The sequence below is a fragment of the Meleagris gallopavo genome, chromosome 4 (genome assembly GCF_905368555.1).
Source record: "Meleagris gallopavo chromosome 4, MGAL_WU_HG_1.1, whole genome shotgun sequence".
NCBI classification, from domain to species: domain Eukaryota; kingdom Metazoa; phylum Chordata; class Aves; order Galliformes; family Phasianidae; genus Meleagris; species Meleagris gallopavo.
This window is the reverse complement of record NC_139407.1, coordinates 30,974,261-30,991,853: the sequence shown is the minus strand read 5'-3', so window position 1 is coordinate 30,991,853 and position 17,593 is coordinate 30,974,261. Positions and strand designations below refer to the sequence as shown.

Here is a 17,593-nt window from a genome sequence, read left to right as displayed (position 1 = left end):
TTTTTTTTTTTTTTTTTCCCCTAACTCTAGATCTCTGCGTAACAAGAAACACTTTTCCTACAAAGGTTGACCATCTCTGCCCCTGTTTCAAATGGTGACACCTTTTCTTACTGAAAAATTAGTGAAGTTTAAAACGAAATGCCAATAAATGAAGGCTCCGAGGTGACCTGATAGAGGTCTTTCAGTGTCTAAAGGGGGGCTACAGAAAAGAAGGGGACAGACTCTTCAGCAGGGTCTGTGGTGATAGAATAAGGGGAAATGTTTTCAAACTCAAAGGAGGTAGATTTAGGTTAGATATAAGTAAAAAATCTTCTACAGTGAGGGTGGTGAGGCACTGAGACAGGTTGCCTGGTGATGTGGCTGATGCCCCATCCCTGGAGACTTTCAAGCTGAGGCTGGATAAGGCCTTGGGCAGCTTGCTCTGGTTGTGGTGTCCCTGTTCATTGCAGGGGAGTGAGACTAGATGGCCTTCAAAGGTCCCTTGTAACTCTAAGGATTCTATGATTTTATGAAATGCCTTTTTTGTAAATAACGTTTTGTGAACTATGCAGCTCAACTAAGATTTCCAAAAATCAGATTTGAAGGATTCGTCTGAAAAGCAGTTTGTAGCTTTAGCTGGAAATGTAACTAGGCCTTCTCTCTAAAAAATGGAAGAAAATAATGAAATTGAGTCACAGTTCTCTTTTTTTTTTTTTTTCCTTTGTGTCGAATTTCTATTTTATAGATGATCTTTAATTAGTTTTATTGCATAGGTAAGTTCACTCAGCACTCAACAGCACTGGACCACCTTCCTCCTCATCCTCTTCTTTCTTTCTTTCTGGGAGAGATTCAGTCCAGCAGCCCAGGCAAACCTGGGAAGGAGATTAAAAAATTTTCTCCATCAGGATAAAATGTTTGTTTTTTCTTTTCTGATTGAGAGAGCTTGGACAGGGTATGAGTGGCTTAAATAGGGTTGAGCCCTCACCTTTCTGCCCAGAAACCTCCAGTGGTGGAGAACTAGCTGGATTTGTCAGCCGTCCAAATTTTGGGCAAGAAGGTGCTAACCAGCCCAGCATTTTCTGAGGACCTATTGTAAGTCCCATTGGAAGCTTTAAGGAGAGGTGATCTGCATTTTGCAACTGAGGAGGAGGAGTGAAACCAGATCCCAGAGCAAAAGTTAGAGGAAGCATGCAAGGTCTGCGTGCAGAGTGTCTGACATGTTCATTAGGATGTGTGGGAATGGCACAGAACTGCACCAGGAGATGTTCAGACTGGGCATTAGGAAAAATTTCTTTACTGTGAAGGTGATCAAACATTGAACAGACTTCCTGGTGAAGTAGCTGATGCGCTCCATGCCTGTCAGTGTTCAAAAGGCATTTGGATAATGCATTCAATAACATGCTTGAACTTTTGGTTAGCTCTGAAGTGATCAAGAAGTTGGACTCCCTGATCTTTGGTGGTTCCTTCCAGCTGAATTATTCTATGTGATATTTTGAAAAAATCAATTGGATGTCATTTATTAGGGTACTGGAAGCACTGCTATAGCAAAATGGTGGGATTCCAACAAAGTACAAAGAATCAGGATATGGTTTTACTGGAACTAATGAATTTCAGATTTTTACTGACTTGGAATGAATGTTGTGGTATACTGTCTCTTTACCTTGGAGTGGCCTGGGAAGATTAGACTCTAAACTTTAATGATGAGCAAATAAGTAAATCTGGAAAAGTATATGTTTGTTCTGTTTAGTTTCTTTTCAAACAAATGGTAGGGTTTTAGAATCTTGTATTTGTGATCCAAAATTTATTCACTGAAGTAGCTTCAGTAAATAGTTCTTAAAGTGCTACAGTCAGTCTGAGTCTATGCTGTCTTGATTTATTTGTTTCAGGCTGGTAGCAAAGCTTAGTGTCTTCTGTAGGAAAGCTCAAGTGTTTAAATGTTTGCAGAGCCAGCAGTGTATTGAAAATCTAATTGGGCTGACATACAAGCAAATATGTGAACTAATATTCACTTAGTGCTTTTTAACTATTCATTCAGTTATATTTGGAATGTCATCCTTAATCCTTCTTGTTTGTTGTTACTGTCATTTATATTCTCTTGGGTTTGAGCCCTTTATAACAGTGAATTCAGAGTGTTCATTGCCAGTGGATGAGAATGATCGATATTAAATGTTTCAGAAAACTGAGATTCATCAAATCACATTCCTTTAAGAGAATTCATTCCTTAACAAGAAAAAAAGGGCAGGTAGATATAAATATTTCCAATATAGTCCTGCTTAGCTGTAGGCTTCAGTGAGAAAATATGTGATCCTACATTTGGAGATTCCCAGGGCCTCAGACAGATGTGTTACTCTCTGTGGAAAGTTGCCCATTAGGTGGAAAAGAAAAAGAACAATCAGTTCAGATCCTAATAGAGATGCAGAAATCTTGGTGGAAAATTGCCCCAGACTGCTGTTTACTTCATAATAATTTAGATTTGAGAGGGTATGGTGAATAAAAAGCAGTTTCCTAGTTTGTAGTCCTTAATTTATGAGCTCTTGTCAAGATTATGTGTTACGGTAAATAATTCAAAGAGTAATTACTAAGCATTTGAGTGAAATTTTAATCAAAGAACTGAAACTCTTTCACATTAGAAACTGATTTAAATTAAGATTTATTTCAAGCGAATTTTCTTCAAGTTCATTTCTACAGTAGAACAGTGCAAAATTAGTTATCTTCCTGTAGTTTTAGTTGGCTGTTCCTGGCCAAGATCTAATTCGTGGCTCTAGAAATGCCAGCATAAAGTTGTACAATGTATAATATATTATTCTCTTTTAGGCCTAATTACATTACTGAGAAGTAGTTTTTGCTATAAATCAAAATCCCTCTTTAAGGCAAAGGAACTGTTTTCTGCTTTCCAGTGCCTTGGGACTGATTTTTGTTTGTAGTCTGAACCTTTCAGTTGCCCCAAGCATCTCTATACCAACTGCACTGCCTTTTAAGATGTGCACATCCAGTGTGACAGAAAGCTGCCCCCACTACAGTGTCAGTTCTGGTCCTATGTGTTGTTGTTTATGAGTGGAAAGTACCTTGCATACTTCCTGGAGTGATTGGCTATAAAAGTTGCAGGGCAAGGGAAAAACAGATCTCTCCTTTTGTACTGTAGGAAGGGCCTTCAGAGGGTTATTTCAAGGGGAGAGATCCTTAAAAGTGCATATTTCATTAATTCTCTGTGACACTGTTGTGGGAGTTGTTAAGAATCTGTTCCATTAGAGCCAGTATTTGTGTGTTTGAACTCGTGTTTTTTGTTGGGGTTGGGAAAAGGATCAGGAGACAAGCTACACCATCATCAAATCCAAAGAGACCACAATTACAGCAGATGGCTTGAAACCAGGCTCAGCATACGTCTTCCAGATCCGCGCCCGGACAGCTGCTGGCTACGGTGGCTTCAGTCGAAGATTTGAGTTTGAAACCAGCCCAGTGTGTAAGTCCTTTTAATTACTGTCAGTTCATGACCCTGAAATGGCTCCCAGCAAGGAGTCAGTTGATACCTTTATAGAGAGTGCTGTTGGTTTTGTGCTCTTCTCCTTTCTGGTCTCATTCCTTGAATTATTATGCATCAGACACACCGTGACTGTACACTGGGTGGGTTAACACATCTGTCCTTGCCTCCTCGTTTCACATGTTGGGGCAGGAGTTGAGGCACCAGGAGATTTTTAGGCTCCAGAAATGCCTTAGAAAAGCTTAGAACTGGCTTAGAAAAGCCCTGTATTTGGGAGAGATGTTAGTGTTGACTGGTTGCTATTGGCTTGCCAGTGAGTAAGAGAAGGTGAGAATACTCTCAGCCCCACTCTTGTACTCCTCATAGGCAGAGGGGAACATACAGTGCTAGTGTGAGGGAGGATAAGGCCAGGGTGGCAGGAGGAGAGGGGCTGAAACCTTCTCCACACCCTTCGTGGCCATCTGCAGAGGACAGTGAGCGCTCTATTATGTAACTGTTGATTACATCTGGGGAAAAGGATTCTTCTCCTGAAGTGGGGCATCTCTGTGAAGGGAAAAATTTAGCCAGCATTCACATCTTTTGATGCAAGTTACTGTCAAGTTGAAAGATGGCTTTTGATGGTTGTCAATTCCACAGCCTTGAGGCAAGGAATTTGAGTTGTGATTAGAAGTAATGAAAATGGGCACTGCAGGCATAGGACTTTGCTTGGCCTGTTAAAAATTTGTGGAGCTTGAATTTTTATTTGTTTTTTCTTTCAATGTATCTGATCACTCGGGTCTATGTTGTGGAGCAGATCTGGGGCTGAGAGCATGAGGACCCAGCTGCTGAGGGTTGTGTTCAGATAGATGTCCAGCTGTTCTTTTGCATGGATTCAGGCATGGCTGAACTCCTTTTGTCCTGACTGCCAGATTTTTGCTGATGTGTCAAAGATGCACTTCCAAAATATGTAGTTTTTATGCCTATTCCAGTTTGTACAACCATCATCTAATAATCTTTTATAATAATTGTGTAGAAGAGAAAAATATACAGTGAAAATGCTCGGTTTATTCCTGTGGAAAAGAACCAATTGATTCTGTGTTTTCCACAGAAATTGAAATTCATCAATACTTCAATACTGCTGGTATTCCAGTTCATTTAAAATTCATCATGAGCTCTTTGAGAAAAAGATAGTAAGTTGTCATTTCAATGAATGCCACCTTTGAAGTCATAATAGATGTTTAAAGGAATCACAATATTTGTACAGATACAGCTGTGGAGCCAGTGCTTGAACTAATATAGTGCAAATAGCACCATGATGCAAGTAATAATGCAATAAAAATGGTCCATTTAATGTATTTCTTATTGTGTTAAACATTAATCCTATAAGTAGCAACAGAGTCATGTTTGAAGATTACTCCATGTTTATACTAGGAAAGTTTTGCTAGCAGTTGGAAAGTTTCTAGGTTAGAATAATTCAACTAATAGTATTCCAGAATATTAGTGAAATACTTTATTAAATGCATGCACATTTGATCCAGTGCCATAATCACCTGCAATTCTAGTCCTAAAATAGTGATAATTCATCAAAGCTTATTGTGAAATGTAAAGTAAGCCTCAGTACCTTGCACAAATGAAGCTCCATTTGACATTTTAGACCTCTCAAAAAGAGTGTTTTTTCCTCCCCCAAAACCCTATACAAAGTCAGCCTTAGTGCCAGAAGAGTGAGCAGACTCCCCACTGCTTTCCTGTGTTCCAGCATCCCACAGAAACAGATGCTTTGAAAGCAAGTGCAGTCTGAATTCCTAGTGCAATGTCGGAGTTCAGAACTGAACATTTTGGAGAACCCAAGCAATTAGTTTTGATTCAAGCATAAACACAAGCCTTCCAGTGACTGTTGGGGGAATGAAGCATCTACTCACCTTGCAGAATTGTTTGGACTAAGCAACATATTTTGTTTCCAGTTCACAGTGTTTCTGTAAATTTGTTTGTATACATCTGGAGGGACTATCACAACAATTGCTAACAGCTGAGTGATCTAAGCACTCAGTGCTGAGAAGTGGAGGGAATGAAAAAACCTGTAACTTCATCAGGACTTGTCTCTTTCTCCAAACTTTGGCTTTGTTTTACATACTCTTGCCTGAATGTGCAATTCTACAAAGCACTGCGTTGGAGCCAGATCTGCAATTTTCAATGGAAGTTCATGTTTAGGTGGAAACTGTAGCTGGGTGTGCCCACTTGATGCTTCCCCCTTTCTGAATGCCACACAGCTCATCCCTGTCCTGGCCACAGATGAACACTGCTCAAAGCTGTTTTTCTGCTGTATTGGTCAGTTAGTCCAGCTGGTCACTCAGGAGGGAGCACAGAGGCAAGGTAATGCAAATGCCCTCCTTCACATGGCAGCAATGTCCCAGATTGGTTTACAAATTCACACTCTCCTTCCACTGTATATCACAGCAGAGTCCATCTTACTTCGCCATCCCTCGAGCTGTGCAAAAAACCTCCAGAGTAATAGCTTAATGTTCTCCTTTAAATGTTTTTCTTTTTAATTATTTTGTCAAGAAAGCAATAAAGCATCATCTTAAGGAGCTTCTATAAATTCGTGAGGCTAATAAAATCTCTGGATGATGGTACAGGTTTGGAGCAGTTAAAATTAAATTTTAATGTATTGGGCCAGTCATTCTGAAATCTGTTCCTGAGCCCACATCACTTGCAGTCAAGCACTGGAAAGCTCCCGTATAAAGAGCTACTTGAAACCCATTGCATGCTCAGTGCCTCACCTTATCTTCTTTCTTTTCTTCTAACAATTAATATGGGGCTCTATTCAGTTATTTTATAGCCTCCATAAAATTAATCCTGTGCTAAGGACCCCCTTTATTTCAGTCATTCGTTAAAGGTCTTCTGCAGCTCAGAAATCAATTTCTGCTTCTCCGTGGAGTGGCTGGAGTTGCATCTGGGACTAAGGCCAGGGCAGTCACTTCCTAAGCCAGTCAGCAGTTATAGTGAGGTTTGTCCCGTACAACAGCCAAATGTGTTTATGGGGGAGGAGGCCAGATCTGTACCCCAGAGCAGGGATGTACAGCTGAGTAGCTGGTGGTGGAAAGTGAGAAGGCTTAGGTTTCTGCTTGGGAATCACTGTGTGCAAATCTCCGGGGAGAGGCGGGGCCCTTCCCCTGTGGTATAAAGCAGATAAGCACAGTACGGGTGTTGTGAGCATTTCCATTTGTAAGGCTTCAAGAATCTACTCACCTGCTTAACATAGTTAACATATGGCAAAACCTGGTTCTTGAACACAGATTTCCTGACCTTTCTGCTTGTGTCTTTATCATGGGACTCATCTACTGCATTTTGTCAGGAGGGATTTTTACAAGGTATGGGCTGGGACAGTTACACTTTCCTTAGCAGATAAAACGACCAAGCAGTGTGTGTGTCTTAGCAGATTCCTATTTTACAGTAACCACCTTCTGGCTGTATGATATAGATGCTAAAGGAATTTGGGTTTAATTGTTTATAGCTTTCTGAAGCAGAGATAATGCTAATTGTCTCAGATCTTATTCACATCACCTATTTAGAAACTCCAGCAATATTATTCCATAAATGTTTTCTCTGCCTATTTTGTTTTTCATCTGTGTGATTTCCAATGCAGCTGACCTGGGAAGGACGAACTCCAGCTCGCTCTCTCAAAAGCTGAGTTGTTTTAACACTTAATTTCTGAATTCAGTGATGAGATGCAATTTAGTTTGGGTTTTGGCTTGGTTTTTTATGTGTTTTGGTTCCTTTCCACCCATTTCCCTTCCAAAGTAGAAACAGACAGCAAAGGGAGAAAGCACAAACCATGAAAGAAGAAATGAACTGGTAAGACTGAAACCTCATTGACAGCCTCACAAGAAAGACCCATGCAAGTGCTGACTATAATTTTAACCTTAATCTCCATTTTCTGTTTTTCATCTCAGCAGTAGCTGCATCCAGTGACCAGAGCCAGATTCCTATAATTGTTGTGTCTGTAACAGTGGGAGTTATTCTGCTGGCTGTTGTTATCGGTTTCCTTCTCAGTGGAAGGTAAGAGAAGAAGCTGTGTATTTACACTTCTCCAACTTTTGTAATAACTTTTATCTGACCAGCTGATTAGCACAATTTAGGCGAGAGCAGCATGTGAACAGAGCTTTCAAGCAGTAGTGCTGTAAAGCAGCATGAGGGTGGGCTGATTGATCTGTTTGGACAGACAGGAATCGTGAATGTGTGCTCACAGATGTAGTTCACTTCCCAATGATTTTCATCTCTGCGTAGACTGGCCCTGATTATTAGATTTGATTTGATTCTCACTGGAGTGTTTTCCTATTACTTTAAAAATAAGCAGAACTTGTTGTAATAGGTTAAATATTCTAAAGCTCATATGTTTGCACTCAGACTTTGCAGTGGGCTTTTCTTGCAGAGGAAATGTGACTTCAGGAAAACACTTGTGAAGAAAAAGAGAAGAGTTCCATCCAAATGGCTAAATGCCCTAAGTTTGGTCAGGTCTGGATTTCATTTTTCATGTGTAGGATGCTAATATTTTTCCCATGCACTAATAAATTATGCAGAGAGATCCTCACGTAGAGGGAATTGCTCAGCTTTAAGCCATCATACAATCCCATAGACTTCTCATGTGCTTAAACATAGGCAAGTGATAAAAGGCTGGACTATACAATCTTTGACAACTGTAATGGGAGTTGATGGAACTTGTTGGTGAACAAGGAATTGTGGTATTGGGGGAGAATCTGACTTATGTCAGGATCAGTTTGTACTGTGTCACTAAACTTACGTAGCAGCCAACGCACGAGACAATTTTTCATATACTACGCATGTATTCTTCGCAGTCAGTGCAGTACCTGTCAAAACATAGTGCATTTATTTTAATGGCAGCAGTCAAACAGTGCAGCGTCATTAATGCATAGCAGTCTGAGGTGCCATGCCAGCATAGCATCTATTGGTGATACTGAATTTGTTTTCAAAGCAAAATAAACACTTTGGCTTAGAAAGTACCTCACAGTCTTGCTTTCTTGAGCTTGGGTCTAGCAAGGTGACTATATGTTGCAAGACGTTGTGTTAGTAATAGTTAAAAGATACTGGCAGAGGAACTGCACTGATGCTGAACATATCAGCTGAGAGTCTTGTTTCAAAGAGGAATTGGAATGTTTGTCAGTGAACACACCGCAGTGAAATCCAGCCAGGCTGAACAGCTTTGTCCCCAGTCATACACATCTGTAGAAAGGCACAGTTATTTCCTGTCCTGACAGGTAAGTGGTTGCCAGACTTCTCTCCAGTAAAGGTCAGAAACTGACAAACACTTCCAACTCAGCTATTCAGGCTCCTGTCATCCGCTCTGAGAGACTTGTTAGGCTTAAAAACAGGAAAATAAATGCTCTGGTTTGCATGAGAAGCAAGCAGCAGCATGGGGCAAAGTATAAATGATAGCGGCTCCAGAAAAGCTATAGGCAAAAAGACATGACTCTAAACTCTGTGAGCTGGTGTTCAAATCCCTCTTTAAAGGCTGGAGGGTTTGGATCAGATCCTTGTTCCAGTCAGACAGACAGAGGGATGTGGACTTGACCTCCATTAGCCTCAATGCATGTTTTTATCAATATAGACAGGAGGAACATTTGTGTGACTGCAGAAAAGCTGCGGATGTAGCCTTTGCATTTGCAAAAGGAGCCTTTAGGCATGAATCTCAGGTGGAGGGACACACGGTCCCTTCATAGCCATATCCTGTGGCTGCAGCTCTTCCCACAAGCATTAGACATGGTAAGGAGCCCTTTGTTGAGGACATGCATTTGCACTTGGCCTTTTTTGTTCCTACTCTGCTCAGATCTGAGCAAGCAGTTGCATTTGCCATTTATCAGCAGTTTTAGTTAGCTACAGCCTTCTGTCCTTTGCCCTCATGGGCTTTCCAGGACGTGCTTCCTCTTGGCTCTTTATCCCTCGACATATTTGTATAGCCTTTGACTGCTGTGGCTGGAGTTTTATCCTCTCCTCTTCTGCTGCCTTAATCTTCCTGTCCTGTACTCTCACCAGTCTGCAGCTGTAGGCTCCTGGGAGCTTCTCCATGGTACCACGCTGACTGTAGAAGCAGCAAGTGCAGGGATTGGAGGAGTTTGTTGGTTCACATTCATTCTCTCTGCTATCTGGATGGAGAACCAAGCAAAGCAGGCTTGTGATAGGCTTGCCTAGGAACGAGCTGTGAAGAAATGGTTAAGGAAGATAAACTTTCATTTGAAGCAGCTGCCATCCCACTTTGACATGGGCCTTGGCCTGAGACTGCTGTTGCAGACCTACAGGTACTACATCTCCATGGCTTGTACTGTCTCCGGGGAACAAAAGAGGAAATACATCCATTTTCAGATTTTTAATCCTTCTGCTAGACTGGGAAGAACCCAGTCTCTCTGCTGGAGGTGGTAGAGGAGCCTCTAGCGCCAAAGTTTGGTCTGCCATTAGAAAATTAGTTTCAACACTGCAGGAGTTCTTGGCCACCTTGAGTTCCTGTGTATTTTAAAGCCTGTCTACTGTGCAGAATAACTCTTCAAAGCAGAAAAATAAACCCCAGAAACCGAGAAAGCTGACAGCCGATTTGAAATTAAAGCAAAACAAAAAATATTCTCCTGTTTGAAAGAAACAGAAATGCCAATGAAATGTGTCAGTCATGCTGCTTTGCCTTGGATACAGTTTCAAGACAATTCGTGGAGTCACTCTCATGCTGTGACATTGCAGAGATGATAAATGCATTCCAAGTCATAGGATAATCCCTTTCTGAAGCTGTAAACTCTTTCCCTTTCTGGAAGACTTTCCTTTATCTTTAGAGAGGTTATGTGTTCCAGCTTAGTACTAGGGAGTTAAATTTTCTTTTCTATTTCTTTCTTATAATTACTTTTAGAAAAACAGACATTTTGAACTCCAGGATTTGCTCTAGCTCAAATCACGCTGCTTTCCATGCCGAGTAAGCTTTGCAGAGTCCAAGCACTTTCTCCTTTCTGCATAATGTAGGAGGGCAGGTGCTGCCCAACAGCAAAGCTACAGGAGAAACCTCTCATTCTGCTGCAGTGAGGACATAGCCTGGCACTGCTGCAAATGAGCACCTCATCTCTGGCTCCATGCTGTTCCCAGGCACCATGGGAGTTCCTAGGCACCTCAGAATTAGGATATTGCTCTGTAAGATGCTCTGTGATATAGCTCTTTGTGCTAGCCCTCCCACGTACTGAGCAAAAGCAAACATCTCAGGAGGCAGGGCACTGAGAGCACTTGGTGGAACTGGCAGAAGAGTGCAGGGACTTGAGAGCAGCCCTCCTCATGCTCGCCGTTCAGAAAGTAATTTCCTAGCAGTATGCCTCAGGAGTTTGCTGGCTCCACAGGCTTTTTATTTTCTGTTGGGGCCCTGGAGGCAGAAGTTTCCACACCTCTTCCCTTTCTGCTTTCAAATATCTCTACAGCTTCTTGCTTCTTTTGAACAAATGTAAATAACAGCTTGGCATTTCCTGTTGGCTGCTGGCCCTAAACCAAAGGTCAACTGAACGTTAGTCACAGTGGCATTTCCACAAGCCAGCGTCCATCTGTGGAAATGAGCTTTGTTTCTGAAGCTGGAGGTTCCTGGGAATTTGAAACTGAATGCGCTTTGCCCTAAACAATTAAACTGCATTTCCGAGCTGATGTACTTGCAGATGCTCAAGAAAACGCTTCCTGTAAATAATGTGTCCTCTGACCAAGGTCATAAATACCGCTAAGCAAAATAGCTGGGAACCGTTGAAGTCTCCTGCTCTGTGCATCAAGGGCATATTAATTATATAACAATCAGGGTTACAAATCAAAGAGATTCACTAAATCAGACTGTACTTGTCTGGGCAAAAAAAGAAAAGTGGATTGAAAATCTATTATTAAACCAGTAACAAGCATTAAATTAAAGAACATAGAGTTATTATCTTTGTTTTCTTAGGACTGTGTTATTCTCAACAGCAGAATACATTTTACAGATACAGGAGGGCTAAATTTTGCTTTCTTAGCAATGCTTGAATCACTTAGCACTTGCATTGTTGTACCCAATTGAAGTATATAGTAATTTAAAATTGTTAGACTTTTGCTTCAGTTGTCAGACAATGCCAGTAGCCAGGATGTGTGCTACACATTGCAAAGGGAATGAGGTGCTGCATTTGTTGGTGTAGTATCAGTCCTCAAATCCTACAAACCCAGACAGGAGATGAGGGTACAGCCCAGCCAAAGCAGGTTTCCATTAGCCTGGGAGGGAGACCCACTGCTCTAGAGCAGTTTTCCCTGCATTGTCCCTTGGGTGCTGTTTACAAAACTGAAGGGATATTGGGATCAGTCTGAAGAAACTGCAGCTCCCTGCAGTCCTCCAGGCAATAGAGCTTTGCAGTATTAAACAAAGGAATGGGCTTTTACGGAGTAAAATGGGAATGCTATTAGGTCAGTGCTAAGCATGTTTGTGAAAGTGCTCAAAATAACTAAGAAGTGTACTGTGCATCTGCATTAATAGCCAGCTACCCATTATGGTTGACTTTTCAATCTGAAGTGATCTCTCAAAGAACTGGACAGAGGTTTTTGTAGAACTTAAGAAAAATAAATTTGAGGCAGCAAAAATTGCGCCTCTCCCTGTGCTCTGCATACATAGAAAGACACTTCTGGCAAGAAACTAGCTTTGGAAAGACAAAGCAAAGACAAATCTTCCCACCTGGGTGTTGGCAATTAAAAACTTCTGCACTGGAGTATCCATCCTTGACCTTAGCTGATTTAGACTTTTAAATATCAGCCCCTGTGGTGGCAAAGGACTAGTTTCTGGACACAAATATGTGCATCTTGTTAAAAAGTGACTTTCATAGAGTAGAGAGGTTGAGAGGACTGTGGTGTGTATCCCAGGTCCCAAGCCAGCATGTGCAGCCTTCTGTGATGTGGAAGGTCAAAATGAATTTTTCCACAGCCCCCTCCTGACCCGCCACATCTTTTTCGAAGATGTGTCAGGGCTTAAAATAGTTCACTTCTTCAATATTTCCATAGGAAACAGGAGACAGGTCATACATAACATTTTTCATAGAGAAAATTTTTCCGGCATGAGTCACAGTTTTTGTTAGTTGCGACTTTAAAGAGGATTTTTATCTCTACGTTCCTGCCTATTCTTCCTTCTTCCTACAGGACTCTCATGATTTGTAACCATTTTATTGATAGTGCCTGTTGCCAAATATCCCCTGTAATGGCAACAGGAAGGATTTTGCTGAAGAAACTATTGCTCTTGACAATTCAAAATTCCTATCTACCAAGAGGAGGCAGGGTGTAGTGCCACCTGCATTTGGGTTAGCGTTTTTACTATCTCCATCACATTAGGAGCCTCTTTGCTCTTTATTCCTACCTTTTGCAGGAGAGGAGTGTTAGCAGCATTGTTGCTCAGGTTACCTCTCCAAAAAAGAAGCGCTCTGGTACTTGCCTTTCTCCACAGGTCCGCCATCCCAGAGCTGGTGTGGAAATCTGCTGCCCATAGTCCTTACATCTAATGTTTTGCCTGTAAACTACCTAGATCAGTTTTGCCACTTTGCCTGCTCCAATACCTTATTTCTTTTTCCTTCTGAACACCTGTGGGCTTAGTACTTCTGTACAAACACACAGCAAGCCAGTCTAAGTTGCTGCAGTTTAGAGAAGGACTTAGGGATCCAGGCTAATCTGCTTTCAGATGACCTTGGCTTGATCAGAAATTAAGCTCCAAGAATGTACAAATTCCAGTAATAGCTGAGTGAATGGACAGAAGAACCACCACAAACAGAAAACTGATTGGCATAAGCTCTGTCTGATCAGGGAAATGTGGGAGAGTACAGCAAAAGCTCCTCATCCAGATGATGCATTTGATGGCATTGTGGAAGTCCTTTTTCCACTTGGACAAGAGAACTGGGATACCTTTCAAGCTAAAAATGCAGTTTGACTTCTGTGGTAGCAGCTCCAAGTTGCTGCCAAGCGCTGATGAAAGCCCTGTATGTGCTTGTTTTGAAGTTGAGTTTTATAGTGTCTCTCTTGGCTGTGGGGTGGGTAGAGGATGAAGAAGAAAATCAGGCTGTTGTCCCACTGCTCCTCTGAATATGTGAATATTCCATTCTCCTTTGGACACTAGATGTAGGAAGTGTGATCTCTCTTTGATGCACACCATGTTGCAGCACTTGGGCTCTTATCTGCAGGAAAGCTTATCTGCACTTTCTGTGGCTTCAGAGTATAATGCAAGGGATGTTTCCAAGTGTGCCTCCTTTTCTTTGAAGTGTTGCTCTCTTTTCCCATAGTGATTCTGTATATACTGCCTGCTTGGGCTTCTGCATTCTCAGTTACTGTCTGTCACTAAGAGACATGCCTTAACATGTGAACTACACATAGCTCAGTAGGAACACAAAGAGGAGGTGACTCTTTAAACATTATATGTGTCTGGGCTAAGTATAAATATACTCTCTGCAGTTGGCAGTGAGTAATGGTGCTTCTCTGGTGACTGAAGCAAGCACGTTGAGTCTGGAGGTGCTTGGTGCAGAGCTGACATTCTGACCGGAGATGCAGGGAGCGATCATGGACATTGCTCAAGGCTGCAGGAAGGATTAGAAAAATCTTCCCAGAAATCCTCAAATATTGCGGTTTCTAATCACAAAACCTCTAAAGAACATCCCATTAGAGCAACTTATTGAAAGCAGCGGATGAGGCTGTCATTTATCCTGACTCCAAGTCTTCAACTTACAATTTTTATAAGCCTCAGCTCACTATGGCAGTCTTGCTGAGATGCATCTCGCCACTAGAAATTTAGTTTAATTCCAAATGCTGTCTGGGTCATCTGCAGACCTGTGGTAAATTAATTACATTCATTGAAGGCGCAGTCGTGAGGCCTATCTTATATATTTCATTAACAAAACACATAGCTCAGGGTTTGAAACAGTGCCAGGGGTGTTCAGTACTCCTAGCACAAGTTTATTAAAAGTTCATTCTCTGGACGCTTGTGCTTGCAAACCACATGAGCATGAGTGGGGTCACCTTTGCTGGAGCTGGAGAACTGTTAGCTTTGCCTGTCCAAGATCGCTGAAAGTGGCAGTTGGGTTGAGCCAAGAAGCTGGGCCATGCTGGCAGGCCCAGCTCTCCCAGCGGTGATCTAAGAGGCCATGCTGCAGGCCTGGGTTTCCCAGCCTGGTCTCTGACCATCTGCAGCCATTCCCCAGGACGCAAGGCTCCAAGCATTCAAAGCCAGCCTGGCACCTGTAAACGCTGCTGCATTCTTTCACAGAAAAGGGGTTTTATCTCTGCAGATGTTCTCTCAATAATGTGCCTTGTTATGCAGAAACATCATCTGTTAACCTTCAGCAAATCTGAGGGATCCCAACCATCTGCTGGAGCTGAGGAACAGCCCCACAAGTTCCCCTTGTGGTTTGCTGGTTGGTTCAGTAAGGCTGGAGGAGACAGTGCATGTACACAGGTAGTTTTGAGGTCCTCAAGTCCGATCGCTTCCCAGTAAAGGTCTGCTTGCTGGTTAAAGATGTTAAAACTTGAAGAAGTCCAGACGTGTTTCACTGCATGGTGATCTCTCTTACCTTGTCACAGTATTTGATCTTGTCTGGAAAACATTTACTTTCAAATCTTCAGTTTCTAAACTAAAAAAATCCCCACATGGTGCGAGAAGACCGGGAAACTGCTCCTCCTGGGGTGACCATCAGGGCATGGTGCATGAGGGGTTTGCTGCAGTTTAATGTGCAGTTCTGTTGCCCTCAGAATTCTCATATCTTTATCTTTGCCAAATCAAGATGTCCTTTTAACATGAGCAGTAATGAATACTTTGTGCTCTCAGGTTTAAGTACTCCATTGACTTACCTCTGCAGGTTCTCCTGGGACTGGAAACTGAACCAAGTTAGTTTGTTTCTAATAGCTTTAGATTTTTCCTCATGTTGTACTTTTGAGTATTTTGGCCCAAAGTGACACAGCACAGCACTGTGAGACTGGAGTGCAGGAGTGAGGCTGTATCAAGGCATACCTCCCTTGCACTTGAGCGTTTTTTCTACCTTGAAAGAGCACGGGATTTGAAATACTCTGGGTTCAGTGCTGGGAGCAGGTTTTATTTCAGAGCAGCTCAGTTTCTGATGAGGTGCTCGAGTAGTTTTCTTTGTTTCAGAAACTATTGAGTTCTTTTAACTGTATGGAAGTCATTGCTTTTCGATTAATTGAACTGTTGTTTCAAAAACCTTAACTTTCATGCTGAGCAGTGTGGGAATGACTGGTGACAGCATCTATTAGAAAATGCCTGAGGGGGGAAAAGGACTCCTTGCTAAAATGTAAGCTAACTGGGGAGTAGTTATAGTTAGCATAGCTGCAGTGATCTTTTAGAGACCTGTCTGCACTCGCATCTTGTGAGGTTGAGCCCATTAAAAAGCAGAGTTGACACAAAACAAATTAATCATTGCTTCCTTTTGGCCTTTTTGGGGCTTTTGAGTCGTGGACATCCAGGGTTAAATTGGATCAAGAGATTTAGTGAAAGCTGAGCTTCTTCCGTATTAATGACTCCACAATCTGGGGCATTATAAAAATACCAAATATTGTCAATTATAGTTAATTTTTTTTTTTAAAAAGACATTGCTGCTTATAAAACGCTGGCGAGTTGTTGTGTTGATGTGAAAGGAGCTTAGGAGCCATTCTTCACCAGTTCTAATTTAAGTAAGCACATAATCCAGTATATAATTCTGTAAATCATTGCATGCCTGAAGTTATTTTGCATCATAATTTAAGATGGTGCAGTTACAGAATGTTAATTTTGTCTAAATAGGTTATTTTAATGTGTTTAGGAATCGTAGGGTGTACTTTAAAACTCAGAATGGCACAATTTTTATTTTTCCAAGAACACACAATGATTTTAGGAGAAATAATGAGAGATCATCGTCTGACTTTAGCTGGGGTCTACACTGCTGAGCCTGTGCTTGTGTGTGCTATTGAAGATCTTCCTGTTGTTTCTTCTGCCCTATGTTCTTTTTTTGGATATATCACTTTAATGGTCTTGCTAACAGAAAATTGTCCATGGCACGTTCTCTGGCAAGGCTGAAGGGCAATTGCTGAGGTACAGGCTGATGCCAGGCAAATACATACTCTGATAAACGTAATGGCTTGGCCTCTGAAAGTGAGCTGTGAGCACATGGTGCCTTTCAGCTCAACATGCTTTGACTTGATGTGGGCTGAACGCTCTCACACAACTCATAAGGCTGTGCTCCTGCAGATTCATAATGCACATGCAAAACACAAGGACTGAGTGAATACATGCATAACGGTCTGTAAAAGCAGGGCTTGCAGTCATCCACTGCTTTGTATTTTAAAGGTGATAGTATGAGTACTGTACATATGCTTGTGGAAATAGTCACTTTGCCTGCTCCAAGGTTTAAGTTTAAGCACATGGGTGACCCCATTAACCCTAATGGTGGTTCTTAGATATGGGGAGCGCACGGTTAATTGTTTTGCAACACTGGGATCTAGCTAATTTTTCCAAGGCATTTTTATCACCAATTGCCCATGCCGTGAAATCCTTGCAGCCCAGAGTGTTCGGAGCCAAATAATAATTAAAACAGAAGGGAAGAAGGGCATATAATAATGTTGCTAATGTGTTTGGGCATTGCCAGGGCAGTGGGATTATTCCTTATCCTGGGCCTTTTTGTTTGCTTTTCAGTTGCTGCGATCATGGCTGTGGGTGGGCTTCTTCTCTGCGTGCTGTTGCCTATCCGAGCCTAATATGGTCAGTGTTCCTTCCTGCGCTGGCTCCTATTTTGTGTCCCACCTCCATGTTTCTGTGCACAGTCTGCCTCTCCCTTCCTTTCTTGTATTGCCCTGGAAATCACTTTCTCATCTGCCCTCTGCATCCAGCTTGTCTATCTCAACAACTGGAAATAGCATGACCCAAGGCAGAGTGTTCCCCCAGCAAAAGCAGGGTTCCCAGAGGAAAAATCTGATACGTTACACCGTGATCGATTCAGACAACACACTGGAGATGTTATGTGTCATAACAGAGCTTAACATCATGCGTGCTGGACAATTCATCAAATTCTGTTTTCTGTCACTAAAAGTGGGGTATTGTCCCCTAATAGGGGTGGAGGGCAGGTGGGTATGTACAGGTTATGGCATTTAACGGCATGTAATGTG

General features: G+C 42.0%; 1 protein-coding gene across 3 annotated transcripts in view; it reads left to right on the top strand.

Moving 5' to 3' along the window:
* Window positions 1-17,593, top strand: part of EPHA5 (EPH receptor A5) — a 198,771-nt gene that overhangs the window by 141,950 nt on the left and 39,228 nt on the right. For 2 of the 3 annotated variants that reach the window (XM_085222717.1, XM_085222716.1), the window contains 2 exons: window positions 3,280-3,439; window positions 7,390-7,492. In XM_085222717.1, coding sequence (XP_085078843.1) covers window positions 3,280-3,439; window positions 7,390-7,492 — 263 coding nt within the window. Of the gene's footprint in view, window positions 1-3,279; window positions 3,440-7,389; window positions 7,493-17,123; window positions 17,190-17,593 lie in introns of all 3 variants that reach the window. The other variant, XM_085222715.1, reaches the window with a different exon arrangement.